This window comes from Clarias gariepinus, chromosome 8 (genome assembly GCF_024256425.1).
Source record: "Clarias gariepinus isolate MV-2021 ecotype Netherlands chromosome 8, CGAR_prim_01v2, whole genome shotgun sequence".
Classification (NCBI taxonomy): domain Eukaryota; kingdom Metazoa; phylum Chordata; class Actinopteri; order Siluriformes; family Clariidae; genus Clarias; species Clarias gariepinus.
This window is the reverse complement of record NC_071107.1, coordinates 14355618-14374361: the sequence shown is the minus strand read 5'-3', so window position 1 is coordinate 14374361 and position 18744 is coordinate 14355618. Positions and strand designations below refer to the sequence as shown.

The window sequence follows — 18744 nt, the reverse complement described above, 5'->3', positions numbered from 1 at the left end:
TCAGTGGTGTATTTTTGTGTAGTTTAACAGCTGGATTATTTTATTTATCTTGGCTGATGAGCAGTTTGAGATGAAATCTTGCTTTGTGTCATTTTCCCCTCATCGCCTTCCTTCTGTGTGTGCAAGAAACCCCTTCCCTAGTGTTTATAACGTGTTCGAGATGCATGTATGCTTTAAAAAATCACATGTATTTTTTTTCTTTCTCTATTTTCTCCTAATTTCTAGTCCTGACCTCCCACTTAACACTTGTTTGGTTAAGAACTTTGCTCGCCACCTGGCGCATGAATGTTCGTGTTACTTGCTTGGAGTGTTTTGCCGGTGTGTCTGCCATGTCGCAGCAGGTTCTGATCTCTGTAGATGTCAGGATTAAATCAGTCCTGCCTTTTTCCCCCTCTTCTGCTTGTTTTAGATCTCTGATAGAATTGTCTCCGTGTGTGTGCTGAGAGCAGAGGAATTCTGGAGAAATTGTACAATGCGTGTCACCTGCTGGCTGCTCGCTGCACTGTTCTTCCTCCTTCATCTTATTCACTGTCTTATCCATTACACCTCTTTAATCCGTCACTTCTCACAGATTAATCTTTGCATACATATTTATATATACATATAAATATTTATTTATTTTATTTAACTTTGTCCAATTCGTTTGTGTCTTTTGATTTTCAGTATAGCCCCTACATCCTGGTTTCTGTTGTACAAGCTCTAGTGATATCCCAGTCTGTTCATCTTTAACCTCTGCTCCATCTAATTCTTATCAAAACTTTTTTTTTTTTCCCCCTTGTGTGTGAGACATCTCAAGACAGGATTCTTTTGTTTATCGACCTTTGGTTTATCAGATACAGTTTTAATAAAATCTTAATTATTTTCTTGAGTTAATTCTCAAACACAGGTAAAAGCAGACTAAAATAAATTTTGTTTAGCATACAAAAATACATATTTAATCTTTCACAAGTTGGAGTTTTTTTTGAAGTCAATGATTATTGTTCATGAGAGGAGTCTCTGGAGTCACTGCTTTGTAATAGGCAGAATGTTTTTTTTTTTTTTTTTTGTCTCATGAAATTCAAGGGAGAGGGTGAAAATGCAGAGGGGCCCAAAAATATATACACACCAACAGTTACGTGTATAATTCTGTTTTTAAAACTTGAAATGAATTATGGCGGCGTTGTGTAGTATTATGTTTCCTCTAAAGATGTCAGTAGTCGCACCCTCAATGATGCCATCATGTGATCATCAGAATAGAGGCATATATTTTTCATGTTGGTGTGTACAATTATTATTTTTTTGTGCTCCTCTTTGTTATCACTGCTTAGTTTAACCAATAACAGGAGCTTGTCTTGTACCTCTTTAACAATATGAAATGTATGTGTCTTATTAAAAAGTTTGACTTCATTAAATATTTTTTAAAAATAATTCTCATTGACAAATCCCTTAGGTGCAAGAGGAATCCTGTTATAGGAGACTAACCCACTAGGTTTAGGTTTGGGTTAATGTCCTCTACCAATGCACTTTATTCTGTCTTATTCCTAACAGATTAAGCTGGCTTTACACTGTACAGTTGTGTCATACACGACTATTGTGTTGAGTTGGCTGCTGATAAAAGGCCAGCACAGGATGTTGGGAAGTCACAGGACAGTGACAAACTTGGTGCTAATGCACAGGGGTAAAATTCCCTCCTACCTCAAGGGCAGTTTAAGATCAGGGCAATTTAAAGAATGTTTCTGTTGATAAGACACCATTATCTGCAGGAGCCCAGATCTCGCTGATTGATGATGTAAGCGGGACATAGTCATGTTCTTTATTCACAGATCGCTCATTAGAGGAGCTTCACCATATGATCAGATGTTCTCACACAGCCTGATGTATATTTCTGCTGAGATATTATTAGGATCTTTTCATACAGTAATAGGTCATAATTGGTTTTTAACTTGCATTAGAGTAAAACAGATCTAGGCTTTTCATTTGTGATGCCATGAATTCGAGCAGTGTTTGTAGTGTTTTGTATCAGGTTAGTCTTGTTTCTTCTTTTCTTTATGGACCTCTGAGTATGTGTGGAAACGACCTTTTAATACACCTATTATTGGCTCCCTGTGCACCAGGAGGTTAGATCAATGTCGGTGAGGCTGCCAGTGCACTTGCATCTAGACTTAAGGTTTTTGAAATAAAGTGCTATAAAAGCAGATGACTGGTAGTGTTGTGTTTGTTTGTTTTTTCAGCCCCCCGCCCCCTCTCTCTAAGAGTAAATGAGCACTTTGAGAAAATCTGCCTGAAGTTTTTCAAAAACAGTCAAATGGGTAACGGCTGTTAGTGGAAGTGTGACATCTGGTGAGGATGCTGCAGAACAGGTAGCGCTGTCAGCCAAGTCAGTCACAGGAGACTAGCTACCTGATAGTAGCCACCGAGTAGATCTTGATACATGAGCAGGGGCATCATGCGGTGGGATTGTTTAACCCAGTTCTGTGTGGCACAGGAAAGTGTCATTTTCACTAAAATGTGAGGGGTGAAAAAAAGTTAAACAAAGTTTGACATTCTGCCAGAAGCAGTAAGTTTTTTTTTTTTTTTTTTTTTTAAATTAATTTCTTTATAAATAACATTTCATTTTATTGTCTCCTTATAGGCACTCAGTATTCATTCTGTTCACATGTAGATCAAACTTTAGTTTCCAGAGTCTGAGAGTGTTTGTTACTTTAATTTTCAGCTGTAATTTTGTTCATTGAACCTTTGGGATTGACCTGCTGTGCTGCTTGATTCTTAACAGTTTACTTGGCCGTGCCCCAGACCACCCTTTAAATCTAAGATTGCGCACAATTTTTTTTACTTGTCCTCAAGAACACCTGGTTAAGGCCTTTTAGGGGGAAAAATCCTGAGTAGTTGAGTCATATCTGAATGACTAGAACATGTAGAAAAAGTTCTGGGGTTTGGTGATGACCACAGCCTCAATCAATGTTATGTATGATGTAAATATTTACCAGAACACTTTGTGTACTTGTAACCAAATCTTTTAGGGCAGTTTGTTGTGTGGGTTTTTTCTTCTTCTTTTTTCTCATCCAAAAAAGAAACAACAAAATGTGTACTTGTTACTAATGTACTTGCTAAAACTCTTGTCTTTACATAATTGTTCTTTTTGTCACAGCTTCCTATTGCCCTGTGTATGGGGAATGTTTTTGGTATGGCAAGATAGTTAAGTGCGTTAATGTAGACAATGAATATATGAATTCCCAGGGAGAGGACAACTGTGTAGCCATGTTGGTTTTTTTAAAAAAAGGAAACTTTTGACTGTGAGCTCCGGGGTTCTTCTTTTATTACATTTTCCTATCATTAACCAGGTCCACTGCTGATGTGCGTAGTGCAGGAGGTAACTGAGTTCAAAATGAATCGTAGCAAATGTTTGTGTGACACCCTGCTGTGACGCACTTTGTTTAAACATGCGCACTAAATGAAAATTTAAACTTTGCAAAAGATACTAGAGAGTAGAGTTTAAATTTTCTTGTTTTCCAGGTAATTGCAAATGAGAAACATTAGCATGGACAAAATCTTTTAGTCTCAGCGACTCGGGCTGCTGATTTATACAATCAAGTGTATCCCACAGCTTGGTGTTGCGATGTAGCTGTTCTTCGTTGTGGTTGTCCAGTTCAGCTGCTAGTGCTCTGGCCTGTTCTTACTCATGGATTTGACTTCACTTGTACTTTTTAAACTAAATCAGTTCCAAACACTAGTGGCTTTGGCTTTAATTTTTGGGGATGCATTGGGACACACTGCTGTTTATAGTGCAGTTGAAATCTGGCCGCTTGCGCAAGCGGTCTGAGTGATCAAGTCACAGCTTGTATTTAGCACAGTCCACCTGAGACAGTGTACACCAGGTTTGGACTGAGCCAGTAAAATGTCTACTAATGTTAACAAAATTTATGCATAAATGTTTGCTTGTTTGTTAAGCTGGGTTTTTTTTCTCTTTCCCTCTCTCTTTCAGGTTTCCCCTCGCGTGAAGTTTGCAAGGATTTTGCAAGGAAATAATTTGCCTGGATTTACTAAGTTCTCTTTTGGAAATTTCGAGGAAATGTAGACACAGTCTGGCATAAGGAGTTCTGTCAGTGATCTTGCACACCATGGTGTATTGATGGCTGACTTTTGCTTGTGGATGCATATTGTTTGCTCATAAAAAGAAGGAATGTATTCATGGATTATGCCTTAATACACCAAATAATTTCACCATGGTGAAACTGGCCAATCCCCTGTACACAGAGTGGATTCTTGAGGCTATTCAGAAGATCAAAAGGCAGAAGCAGCGGCCTTCGGAGGAGCGAATCTGCCACGCTGTATCAACTTTGCACGGACTAGACAAGAGTACCGTACTGCTGCAGTTGGAGCTAGCTGTAAAGGATGGATCCATCCTTAAGGTCACTAGCAAAGGCTGCGCTTCGTACAAAGACCCGGATAACCCAGGAAGAATTGCAGCAATCAGGGTTGGAGGCCCGGTTTCCTCGCCGGTAGGATCTGTGGTACCTGCAGGAGATCTGCGACATCTGGATTGGAATAAGGTCCTCAGGAGGGCTATTGAGGGCCTGGGTGTGCCTGCTGGGTCCTCTCTGAGGAACATCGAGCGCTTTCTAAGGAGCCAGGACGACCTAGCGAATGTGGTGGCTAACCCCAGGTTTCAGCAGAGGCTGAGGCTGGCTGCTAAGCGTGCTGTGAATAACGGGAGATTGCTAAAGGATGGGCCACTGTACAGAATGAGAAATGGCAGTGTAGGCATAAAGACCGGCTTCAGGAGCAGCATCGGATTGGCACTGGACCTTCCACCTGTAACGCTTCTACCACACGAGAGAGATCAGGTATGCATATTGGCGATGACGTTGCCTGTTTTGTTGTGCAAAGCCTTTTTTCCTCCATAAAAGCATGTTGTGGTGAGTTTAATAGTCCATGAAATCTTTCATCTTTGATGAGCATTGGAGTATCATATGTGCCAAGTGGCTCCTGAGTGTCAGTGTGAGTTATTTTTTTCCCTTCTTTTAACACATTCAAATTAGCTTGTACTAAGTTTAAGTTAAGTATACTTTCACACCTATTGGTTATAAATTTACACAGACACCCCCCCCCCCAAAAAAGCTTTAAATGAGATGATTTGAGATCATTGAATTATTGATGAATTTTCATTTCTTTTGTTTGTACACCCAATCCATGATACAGGATGAATCACAAACAGTGGAGTCGTGAGGAGGAGCAGGGCCTGTAATTACAATTACACACACCAGTGTGTGACATTTAACTTGCATAGGTTCACGTCCATCACCCTTTTTTTTTGTGTGTGTTTTATGTGGAAAACTGAACTGAAGAGAAAATGCTGCAAGGTTTAAAATAAATAAATAAATAAATTTGATCTGATTTGCACCAGAGCAAATGAACTAAGGTGTGAAAGCACTCGGAAATAAGGATCAGATATGCATCTGGAAAGTTTCTGATTTTACATATTCTGAGCCAATCCATATTTTCTATATGAAAGGCCTGATGTTCATTAAGAAATTAGTCAGATAATTGTTTTGATAACTATGGGGCTCTCAGTATGGGGTCAGTATTTAGTTATCTGGTACTCTGAGCTTTGGTTTAAAGGACCTAAGCTTCCAGAATCATAAAGTACATTTTCTGTGGCCAGGCAATGCGGTGCATGTCTTGTTTGCCTGCTGTTTTATTGAGGATTAAAAAAAGTAGTAATTTCATTGGGCTGTAATTATTAGGCTTTTGCTTTTTCTTTATTTAAAATTGCCAAAGTGATCATTTCAGTTTTATTTGGTTAATTGTCACAGGTTTCAACTTTTAGTGGGGGGGGAGCTTTACCAGCCTAACATTGGCATTAATATGTTGAACAGCTGTATCCAGCTGTGGTCAAGACATTAATTTTTTTCTAGTTTAAACTAGATATTAAACTGGTCAGGACGTCAAGGGATTGTTATTTAAAGCTGTTCCGATCTTGCTGGTCATTTAAGTCGTGTTTAGCCTGGCCCTGGCTCTTAGTGCTCATTTTTTTTGCCATGGGTTACTAACAATGAGAGGCCATTTGGTAATCAAATCTTGGAGCACATTCCCTCGTCTGCTCCTTGTTGAGTTGTTCATTGAAAGCAAACGCTTTTGGTTTCCAGGCGCGGGGGCTTGACTGTTGCTAAGCGATGTGTTTTTCATTGACACTAGGACATGATAGCATAGTGCCAGTCCTTCTTTTTTTTTTCACAATCAGGGAGAAGGTCTGCCATCTCGCAGATGGTTTAGGGAGCCGACAGTGGTGGACCGGCCACTGATTAGCTCAATGCGTTAAAAGGGCTCTTTTGTTGTTAATTGTGTGCTTGTGGACTGGTCAGTGTGCAGCTGCTCCAGGCCTCTTTATCATATGCTGCTAGGGGTTAAAATTTGAGAAAGGAGAGGGGCCAAACCTGGCCTCTTTTGTGCCATTTGCTGGCAGGATCAGATTTTGTAGTGATGAAGGTATATTAGATCTCTTGGCTGGTTTCCTTTTAGACATTCTTAAAACTCTTGCATGAAACACAGTAATTGAATGAAGGTCTGTTAAAGTAAAGCTGATTATATCAGTTTGGGGGAAGTGTGTTTTTGTAGAGTGCTGGGCCACTGATTTGCAGCTGTGGCTACCATAATAGCTCTACTTGTTACACAATGCATTATTGAGGCTTACGCATCAAGTAATCAGATTTCTGGCAAGCGTGAGCAGACTGGGGGTCTAGACCTGACGAAAGATCATTCTCGATTCCCAATACAGCCTATTGCATCAGCTGTTTATTTTTCTTTGTGTAGTATCACATTATCGTTTTTGTATTTAGCTGACTGTCCTTACATAATTATTTAATCTCTCAAAAGCATGTTTCTTTCACAAAGAAGCATAAGTATGCAAAGCAACAACACGTGAAGACAGTTTTGTTTCACACGCTGCCAGCACTGCGTCGTTGTGCTTTCCACTGTCCGCACTGTTTAATTGGATGAATATAGTTTAAAATTGTCAGTCACTAGACATATTGTTTTATTTCCATCGAACAGAAGTAATTTTTCGGATTCGTTTCGTTTTACACAATCTCACATTTTATCAAACGCGTGCGTACAATAAAACTGAAATCTGTCAGTGACACATAAGCAGGTTTGAGTATGTTTGCTCATGGCGCTGTTTTGGATGAGGGTGTGTAATGTCACTAAAGGGAGTTAATCAGGAATAGCTGATCAGCACTTTCCTTTTATATCGAGATATTACTGGGTTGGTGATCAGATAATTACTGGATGGATTGCCCTTGTGCTGCATCCCCAGTGCCATTTCCAAGCCTGGAGAAGTGGGTTGTGGATTTCTTGCAGATCAAATGATCTGATGTGGCGACCCGGAGACAGGGAGGAGAGAGAGAGAGAGACAGAAAGGAGAGATTTTTTTTTTTTTTTACTGAACAACTCTGGACTATTGGTGTTCTGACCAGGTGTGTGTTACTTTTATGTAATTCTACACATAAAAGTAGAAGACACAATGGACTTTGAAGCGAAACCTGCACGTATATAAATATTTACGTGCAGTTAACGTATGTGTGTATGTGTATATATATGTATGTGTGTGTATATTACATGTCACAAATCCAGTTTAGCTAAGCTTCTCTTAGTATAGTATTAGTACAGATTGCTTTGTGATGGAAATAATGAGAGTTTTGAGGTTTATGGGTGACTTCTCCAACTCCGTCATGCAGTCAAATGGAAAAGTGCTTTGATTTTGAACTGTACCTGGCACAGTTTTTAGCAATGTCTTCTTTTTGCTAAGATTATTTTTTCCCCCCTGTAATATTTAAACTCCACACAGTCCATTATAAGTTTCAGTGAATTTTTTTTTTTTTCTCTCTTTTAGCATAAACGTCAAAATTGATGAATAAACTGGACGATTTGACATTTCTATAAGTTTGTATAGTTTAACTCTATAACAGCCAAAGGACAACTTTGGTCCTTTTTTTTTTTTTTTTTTTTTTAAATAGTTTTTCATTTCTATAGTACCATCAATTGTGTGTATGTATATGTATATATTCAGTAGCATGTTTTCTTTCCTTTCTTAAACTCGAACATATCTGTAGTTTGTATGTGTTTGCCTTTTTTTTTTTTTTTTTTTTTTTTTAATAAGCATTTTTTTTTTAAATGTATTTAATATACCATAAAATAAATAGCATAAATAAACCAATGGTTAGTAATTTTTTTTTTTTTTTTTTTTTTTTTTTCACAGAAACATTACAATGTTATTAAAAATAGGTGTCTAGGAGCAGGTGTTGAATTCTCTAGATAATTTAAAAACGTATACAATTTAATTTAGTTTAATGCTTGTTTTAAATTTTGTTAAAAATGGCTGTATACTTCCTGTCCGTCTTGTCCCAAGTTGACCTAACTGTGTTTGTTAAAAGGAACTATTAAAAATTAACCTTGGTGTGTGTGCATGAGAATTAAAAAGAAAAAAATTAAGTTATTTGCTATTTCTGTGCTACCCATCAGATATAAGCTTGTGCATTCTTTGTTTACATGGTCATGTTAATAATGCACAGATTATTCTGGTCTCCAAGTGTATACACTTACAAATTTGCAGCCTCCCCTGCAAATTTGCTAATATCTTCACTTATGAAGGCTCTTTTGATAGATGTGTATAGTGACTGCTTCTCTGAGACCACAAGATTAAACATGTTTGGCGTGAACTGATTTTTATCTTTTACTCCAGGGTAATGTCTTGGAATATTTACTTTGTTAGTCGGTCATGATTTCTGATAAAATACAGTTTTATCTTTCCCTTGTGCTGGTGGGTGACTGAGAACTTATATTAGTTACATTGTGCAAAGTTTGTTCACAATAATCATTTTCTTGTTAGACTTTGGATGGCAGTCGTTTAGTTTTAATTATGAAAAACTTCCGAGAGACTGCAGCCATTTTATTTTCTGTCATTGCTGTGCTGTAGCTTTTTTTTTTTTTTTTTTTTTTTTTTTTAACCATCCTAATATAAATATGCTATAATGTATTGTAGAGAAACCTAGCCCCGGTCTCATGTTGTGTGGAATCAGTGGTAATGTCGCTATACTTGCTTGAGTGTCTAATACAATAGTGCGCTTTATCCTCAGGCAGCGTAACCTGGATCAAGTAATGGTAATCTAATAGGCCTCCAGACCTTGTTAATTCTTGTGCTGTTGAGGCTTGGATGAGCTAATGGAGCTGTTGGAAAATGTAATGGGACAAGACCCGGGTCAGGAGGAAGGGAGCGTATCTGCTCTACATTCCTCTCTCACAGTCAGCCATGAGACATTCCCATGCTTCATACGGTCGATACCATTTATTGTTGGTATTATAGCTGTGATGGAGCCAGACCATCATCTGGGCATAGTCCCAGTCTTTTATCTGTTCTATAATCTCGGAATTTAAATTAAGATCAGGAAAAACAGAGTTTTATGTGGGATGCCAAGTACGTTTGCTTCTAGAAGCTTTGTTGACCCTAACTTGAGTGATTTCAGATTTGTCTTTGCAAGGCGTAACACCTTGTGTGTCAAATACTCCTCTTAATGAACAGTTAATCACCAAAAGCTCCCCTTCTCCGCCCTTTCATCATTAGGGCCAGGTGACCCTAACTTAATGCCTCACATGTCTGTATATATATCATATAATCTGCAGGGTTTCTGTAGTCTGTTTGAAGCTTTGTTAATCAATCCTTCATGTATTTTGCATATTTTGAGAAACATCTAAGAGTGCAAACACATGAAATGGTTTTAATTTTTTAGCATTTGTTTCAGGATGTGGCATAATTCTCCATCCAATTACCTCAGCTATATGATATGTTTAACGTTTGCAATAAAAGATTAAGATTTTAAATTGCCTTTACATTTCATTATTTTCGCCTAGTCATAGTGTTGAAGTAGTAGTAACACGTCCACTCGTTTAGTCTTACGCTAGTTATAGATTTTTTTTACTGTATCTTTTCAGGAATTATCTAACAAGTGACCTGTTTAAGTTCAGTGACTAATGCATAACCTAGTGTATTTAGCAATTACTTTTTTTTTCTTCTTTTTTTTAAATAAAGTCTTTTTTAGAAGACCCAATTTCCTTCCGCTTAAAAAGTTAAACCTTTTTTTTCTCAGAAATTTGAGGATGGAGTAACCTAAAACTTACTTTCTCCAAAAAAGGCTTTCATTTGTACCCCTTAATCAAAATTCCTTTCAGAATTTTTAAGAACATGTAGCAAATATCAGCGTAACGCATTCGTATAAATGTACTGAGGGACTGTTTAAGAGCTTGCCCCAACACATTCATTCCCCCTACCCATCATCCCCTTAGATTGCTCTTGATGGCCATCATAGAAAGTTGTCTTTACTTGTGCTTTAACGTGTTGCTTAACATGACTGAGCTTGTGAATGTTTACTTTTAAAACATTTAACCAACAAGGCAGAACAACCTGCTATTGAAATGGGCTCAACTGTTGAAATGGCATTAAAGTGTTTAAACAAGCCTGTTTAGTTTTTTCACTCGTGCTCAGGACGTTCCTTGTGTGTTGCTCTCCCGAAGGTTTTGATCTGTTAGATGTTTAAAGAGATGGATTTGATGTTTTTAACGTTCAGATCCAGTGGCATTCGCTGTGCCATTAAAGTCTCCAGTGTTGGCTGAGACAGTCAGACAATTACTCAATATGACAGGATACAACTTGTCTTTTAGAAAACTGCCATCTTGCTTTTGGTCTTTCACAAAACTAAGCAACAAATGCTGCTACAATGATCGTTATGGTTACCAAGAAGAATTTTGTATTAGGTCGGGGCTGGGAATCGGCCTATACCCGGAGGTTTTAGTTTGCAGGATGTGTAAGAATGTATTACATCTAAGGTGTTTCATAAAATTCCTGGACAAATGGACAGTGAGGACTAATTTAGTCAAAGATCCATCTCGAATAATTTACCATTTGATCTGATGTAAGCAGTTGGTGGGGAAACAAACAAACAAACTCTAAACAAACATGTAGGACACCGTCCTGGATCTCACGGCAGAGAGACTGGTTTAGCTAATTGAGCAGAGTTCAGTTAGAAGCGGTCTGACATCGCTTAAAAAAATGCTTAACCGAGCATGAGCAGAGTTTCTATAGACGAGAACACAATGCAAGAGAAAAAAAATTAAAACGGATTCAGTATTTTTGTGCACTTTTCTGCCTGCAGCTTGATTTTATTTCTGTGGGCGGGGAGGATAAATAAAATAGGTACTAAAGTTTACATTTTTCCTGAATTAGTTTTTAAAAAAAGGAAAAAGTTCCCATGCGAACCTTGCTGTACATTTCAGAGAATATAAATATACCTAATTTTACATGTTTGTTTTCTACCAGATCACTGGCTCACATCAGTGTCTAATGAAGCTGCAGTATGCAGTGCTACTATTTAATCAGTATGCTCCTTCACGGTGCTCCTCCTCTTGGTCTTTTTCTGAACTTTGCACTGAATGAGAATGATCAGCTGTGTGTGTGTATGTGTCTGTGTGTGAGAGATTAGTTATTAGACTTCGTTATTCAGTGTTTAGAGCTCTACTTTAATTCCCTCTTCAGTGCAGCTGTGAAATCTTCCTCCTCTTTGAAGTGTCATTTATAAAAGCCAGGGTTTAATAATAGACCAATGTAAAAACTAATGATGCACCATTCCCCCCCTTCCCCAAAACAGCTCTTTGGTTTTTGATTGTCGTATGGATACGAGATTGCTGGCTGAATATGCCTGATTTAAGGTATAAATTGCTTATGTAGTTTCGCTAAACGATAATAGAAACTAGGGTTAAAATGATGAGGTGCAGAAACTGACTATGGCATTTTGAGAATATAACTTTTTGTTGGTGCATCTCAACTAACCACAAAACATCCTGTGAAAGCAGATTTAAGAGTTAAGAAAACATCAGAGAGCCAGGTGGCTAAAAATTGTACTCCTATCTTGCAGATGTTTGAGTGTTCAGGACTGTGTGTGTGCATTGGAGAGGCAGGAACGCTGACCTGCCTCAGTACAATTCATTACAGACAGATATATAATTGTGTATATTGTGTGTGTGCATGCTAGGGCTGGGCGACATGGCTGAAAACTATCACAATATCAGTGTTTCATATCGGTCGATATCGATAATTATTGATATTTTTATGACCCATTTAAAATAAGGACCAGGAGAAAAATATATTACATTTAAACTTTTTTATTTTAAACTTAACCTTACTCTTATCATAGTCCCCTCAGTTATTAAGACACAAATGTCAATAACCATGGAAAACTCAAATAATTAAAATATAAACATAAGTCTAAAGTCACAATGAACACTTAACAATTATCTCTTAACATTTAAGGTGCAAAATGAAAGAAAATGTAAGAAATGCTTAAAGGGGTCATCCAGCCCCATTTTTCATTAAATGTTAATATGATTCTTTGGGGTCCTAATAAAAAGTTTGTAATATACTTTAATTAAAAATTTTCAATGGTTGTGTAAAAAAAAAAAAACACTACTTTTACCTGGTAAAAAAACTAGCTCTGTTCTCAGCAACCTGTTTCAGTACATGCTCCTTTAAATGCTTATGATCTCTGCTGAGCCCACCCCCCAGTTATGTGGGGCGTGTCTTCACAACACACGTGGGGTATAGCCACGGGAGTGTAGTCCACTGCGAGCAATGCTCTGGACTGCATTGCCCACACTGCATTGCCCACAACGCAGTGCGGGTAATGCAGTCCAAGCTGGAATATAGAGCCTGAGCCTGTTTTCTTAAGTAGTTTTTGGTTTGTTTTAAGTACGGAACCCACCCGGAAGTTTGTAATATTGCCTGACAACTCAGAAATTAAAAGAATGGACATGCATCGACTCGATTTGTCTTTCTCATCTCTGCATGGGCATGAATTAACGGGCTGTTACGCTGCCGCGAGCAACAACAAAAGCGGAGAAGCTTACCGAGAGAGATACGGACGCGATGTGTTTACATGACTTAATCTTTGACAGACATCGTTATAAACCATCTAACGTTAAAAAGGTAAGCATAATAGTTTTCCGACTACGTACACAGTTTGCAACTAGACAATCACCTTAATCCATTGTTTATTATAAACGGGCGATTAGGGATTATATAGAGAAGAAGCCATATCCATGTTCTATGAGAGTGTAAGTTAACTTACACTCCGCATTCATGGTGATTATTAGAAAAGGCGATCTGCAAAGAGTCATAGTAAAAGGAATTACACTCACCGAGCCTGGTAAAGATGAAGCAGGAACACGAAGCATTAGTACAGATTCATTTTTTAGGAGCTGCTTACTAGCAAAACCTGCTTTATATTGACCCGCGTTTATAAAGCAGTCTGGTAAAAAATTATTAGCACAAACATGAACGCATTTAGGTAGCTCGGCGGGGACGTTAGCTTCAAAAACAAAATTCAGCCACTGGTCCTCAGCGGCTCAGATGTCGGTAGTGAATGACGACTGCTGTGTTCGCTATTACACCCAACAACTGTACACCACACTCGCTTAGGCGACATTTTGCTCCATCGGCGAAAAACAATGGCTGACAGCTTCTTCTCACTCGGGGCGTGTCTTTGCTAAAACACCAGTGTCAATCAACTATAGTAGGAGCGGCCTCTGTCGGTGTGGTGTCACATCAACAGGCATTTGAGATTGGCCTGATTTCAGAAGGGGCATGTTATTTTAATAAATGAAAAGAAAATCACTGGGCGGCTCTTTGTGTGGTTGTGTACACACTCTCCTAACACACATTTTAGTCCAAACAGCTTGAAAAAGTGCATGTAGGCCCGTATGACCCCTTTAATAAAGTGTAATAAAATAGTGCAAAGTGCATTTTCTGCTTTTGAAGAGGAATCCAGCAGACCAGCATGAGACAACGACATGGCGCAACCAACCCTGATACACTAACGTCAATCATGTAACAGTATCACTCCCTATGTTGCTAGGTTACCAGAGAGTGAGTGCCTTTGTTAATGCAACTGTCATGGGCAACCGGAAGCGGACCAGAAGCTGACCCTTGTAGCGTGGACGGTAAATCCAAACGCGGAAATAGCGCGAACAAGCAGGATAACCTTAGGTTAGATAAGGTTTCTTCCTATTACCATCTCAGGGAGTTTTTCCTTGCCACTGTCGCCCTCGGCTTGCTCACCAGGGACAAACTGACCATTTTGATTCATACAAATTCACATTTCATACAAACTTAAATAATTCTTTTGACTATGTAAAGCTGCTTTGCGGCAATGAAAATTGCTAAAAGCGCTATACAAATAAAACTGAATTGAATAACCACGCAAGTCATTGTAAGAACTCTCTCACGCCAAGAGCAATTGTGTAAAAATGTTTACACAATTATACCCGCTGTTGCGGGGGAGAGGTTGATGTTACGGCAGCTGTTTATGGGAGTGTAGTCCAGTGCGGGCAGTGCTTTGTGGGTAATGCAGTCCAATGTGCGTAAACGCGGAAATATGAGATAAGCTGGAATATAGAGCCTGAACCAGTTTTTTTTTCAGTAGTTTTTGATTTAAGTACGGAATCCACTCGGAAGTTTGTAATATCGCCTGACAACGCAGAAAATAAAAGAATGGACATGCATCGACTGTCCATACAGAGTCGACATGCATCGACACTGTATGGGCATGAATTAACGGGCTGTTGCGCTGCCGCGAGAAACAACAAGATAAAGCGGAGAAGCTAACACTGCGTTCTAGCAACACACACGCAATTAGGAATTTATTGATATCGATCACGTGTCTATCACGATACATATGGTTTTATTGCTCATCCCTAGTGTATGCATATATAAAACATATCTGTTGAGTGTAATGTAACTTTTAGCAGAAGCTTTTGCTGCTCGTGTGCTATAAGCAGGGTCCAAAATAAACTTTTTGACTTAGCGGAGAAGTTGGCAGGTAGATGAGGGCAATCCACCGGCCAAGTATTTATTATTTGTTGTTTTTTTTATTAGTTTTTTACTTGCCAGAATAAAAATGTTTTTGTTGCATCCGAGTTCCTTTTAGCACATTTCATTGATATTATGAGGGATTATGCTGAATGCCTACTGAAAGAGGAAGTCAAAGCAAAATGATTTTTGTTGGTCACTTAATGCTGTTACAGAGGCTGTCGAGAGGAGACATGCGAGACTGAGCCCAGGACACGGACACGCAGGCAGTGTGGCACTTGCTGCATTCATGGTCACGAATGCTGAGGTTTCATAGTTTTATTTTCGTTGCCAGATGAGTTTCTGTTTCGTCGTTGCCATACTGGCGGCATACAGGACAACTCACTATAACCTCAGCACCGTACTGTAGTCTCCTGAAACACCATCTCTAAACTACCATATTTTCACCAAACTTTGTTTACGTCTTTCTGCTGCCTTGTCCTCCTTTTCTTCCCTGGCAGTGCCCCTTCATGCGGAATGTACAGTATGTAATAAATACTGTACCACCACGTACTGTACATGCTAAACACAGGTTAATGCAAGCCAAGACAAGTTGCAGCCAGGTGACTTCCCCCATAGAGCAAATAGAAGTGGCATGGTGACTGGTGTGTGTTTTTGTGTCTGTGTACGTTTGTGTCTCAGCCCACACTTCAAAGCTTGCAGACAGTGTAAGGAGAAGAAAAAAGAAGCTGTAGCTTCACAAAAACAAAGACTTGTGGGGAAAAAAAAGAAACTTAATAACAGGACTATTTTGGTACAAGCGTTTACCCACCATGAGGATTTACTTGCCAGAAGGAAAATCTACCCACATTTGGTGCTTGGTGTATGTTAATTTTACTTTAAAAAATATTTGTATGAAATTATGGCATCAATCCAGTGAAGGGAGTCTTCGAATGAGGTATAACTTGATATGGTTGCATCACCAGAATCTCTCATTTAATGGGGGAGGAAATGCACACCAACTGCATATTTGTTGATCATAAGAAAGCTGTTTGTTAATATTATGGGAGTTGAAAATGTGAGTAAATGGTGGCCAAGTGAACGAGTGGAATAATTTTAAAAGGAAGATTTGTTTTTTAATTGGAAATTCTATCCTTAATTTAGTTGTATTTTCTAGTGAATTTTTTTTCCTCCATTGTATTAAAATCTTGCTGTTCTGTCTTCTGAATTTTAGTTCACAGGCAGTCGTATAAGCATTTAATTGCATATCATACTGTTTATGATTGTGTACATGAAAAGCAAAATTTGAATATGCCTTGATCACTTTGCGCTAAACTTTCTTTCTAGCGTATAAGGTGATGTAGGATTGCGTTGCGTCTGCAGAGGACGCTGGAGACCAAGTCCTCAGTGTGACTCCGTTCAGAGATTTGTGCAGAATTTCTGGCTTTATAGTTGCATCTGCTTCTCTAGGGACCGTGGAGGAAGATTCATGATTTCTGTGCTTTTAGAGGGAATTCTGCAGAGAAGGTCCTTAGTGTAGATAGCTTTCCGACTATCACGGACATGGCCTTTGTAACTTTGCAACAGTTGCACGGTGTGTCACGAATGGGCTGAAGTTCACCTGTGTCTGTGTATGAAATATCGGCTGAAATCTAGGCAAGATGACCAGATTTGAAAGTTGAGAAAACATGATCAGAGAGCCGGGCGGCAAAAAATAGTAGACTGATCTCGCAGATGTTTCAGGACTTTGTAATGAAGTGTAACAAGGCAGGTCAGTGTTTCTGCCTCTCCTCATTCAGAGCTGTTGGCTGTTTAAATGAACTGGAAACCTGGGGTGGAACAGGCATAATGTTACAATGCATATGACTTGGTTATCGAGTTCCTTCTGCCTCTGAGAAAAACAGTTGGATTATGTATTCCCAAAGCATGTAATTGTCAGACAAAATATATGAGAAAAGAGGGTATTAAATGTCTTAAGCCATATCAATCCATATTACAATCAGAAAATTGTTTTTCTTGAGAAGGAAAATGTCCTTTCTGGTTGTATCTCTGGCAAAATCACTACAGTTCTTCTGTTTTATATTTACATTACATTCCATTGGGCACATCGCTGTTATCACAAACATAAGAGGTGTGTCTTTAAACACTGTCGAGACTTATTTTTCTTTCTATTAGGCTCGCGAACAGACCGACCCATTTAACTTGCATCGCATCGGTTTCTTAGTCGCATTATAACTAGCCAGAGGCGACCAGATTAAACGCAGAGAAAAAGGTTAATCGAGGTGAGCTTGACGCATGAAAGTGTGACCGATAGAAATAATCAAACTGCGCTCCCTTCTTTCAGGAGAAAATGAGTAAAATGAGACAGTGTTATTAAATAGTCGTCACATCAGCTGTGCTCTCACTGTTTTTGCGCTGCAGTTTTCATTTGCCACCTGCAAACAAGTAAAACACCATGATGCCTGATGAAGTAATCGCACAGACAAAGCTTGAGCAATATAATGGAAGTCATTAAAAGTAAGACCTAAAATGTTAACATGAGCATTCTTTCCACTCAAAGTACAAGCAGAGTGCAGCGTCATGGCATGATGCCGGAGTACAAACATAAAAAAATAATCTTTAGTGAAGAATAATAAACTGTTATATACTATACAACAATTAGGTTTGATCCACTAATTTGATTGGATGTGTGGCATTTCTAAAGGACTGATTTAATTTAATGTTACTAAAACATTTCTACTTGTCTGTCGTCACCGTGTGAAATTCCATTTGCTAGTTCAAAACAGTTACTGCGTTAGTCAGCGACATTATCATCAGCAGACATGGAAAATGATTACTATGAATTAAAATGCAAATTTCATCACAGACAGAATAATAATAATAATAATAAAAGGAATCCCATCATAGATGTTAAAAATAAAAGAAACTCCAAAGGAATGTGCTTGTGAGCTGGTTAGCCAGATAGCCAACAGTCTACAAAGCGAGTTTAGTTTCTTTGCAATCCTATTTCTGCTAACAGAGTGAACATAAGCCAGGCCATTTTGTCTCTCAACTGTCATTTACTTAAGATTAATTTCTTGTTTGTACAAAAGCAGTATTGATTTTGCAAATGTGGTGTGGTACTGTATATCGGCACGGCTGTGATCTCCCTCAGAAGCTGCACTGTGCACCTGTGCCTATGGCTGAATCACAGCTGTGTCGATGCTCTGACTCGCAGTCTTGCTTGTGTGGTAATTAATAAATATTGAATGATAAGAAATTTGATATTTTACTACTTTTACCACAACATGGTAGAAAAGTCATAGTTTAATGTGAGCAGTTTACTCTTTCACATAGTTGTAGGTGACATGTCCATGTGCCGGCTGTGGATTTGGAAAGAGAGGGAGAATCCATTTCCATGTAATGCCATTATGTAAATGTACCAAATACCAAATTTTTTGTTGTTGTTCTTGCAACAGGAGATGACTTTAGGATTAGCTTGTAATCAAAAATGTGTTCTAGTTTTTAAAAAAATATAGTTGTAGTCCTGCTTTAAAAGCCATATTATGGGATTGAGAGAACATTTCACATTTTCAGTACAGTCTCATTTCTATTGGTACCCTGGCTGCCACTTCATTAAAAGATGTTCTCTCTTGTGTAGCCATTCAGAAATGTAGAAATCTTAAATAATGATCTCTCAGACATGCAGAAAGATACATTTATTTAAAGGAAACATGGCTAGCCTTGTTCAGATCGCTCGTCATAGCATCCATCATATGTCATGGAGACCATTTGTATTCTACTGATTAAATAATTTTGTCGAAGTCTGTGTCTTTTGCATTGTGTGAAGTAAAACAATGTTGCCTTCTGTGCAGTTGCACGGTTGATGTGGCATCCTG

The 18744-nt window shown here is 38.5% G+C and overlaps 1 protein-coding gene across 3 annotated transcripts in view; it reads left to right on the top strand.

The window, feature by feature from the left end:
- Nucleotides 1–18744, top strand: part of kat6b (K(lysine) acetyltransferase 6B) — a 36667-nt gene that overhangs the window by 1874 nt on the left and 16049 nt on the right. For all 3 annotated transcript variants that reach the window (XM_053501543.1, XM_053501541.1, XM_053501542.1), the window contains exon 2: nucleotides 3962–4823. In XM_053501543.1, the coding sequence (XP_053357518.1) occupies nucleotides 4203–4823 (621 nt within the window). In that variant the 5' untranslated portion in view covers nucleotides 3962–4202. The remainder of the gene's footprint in view (nucleotides 1–3961; nucleotides 4824–18744) is intronic.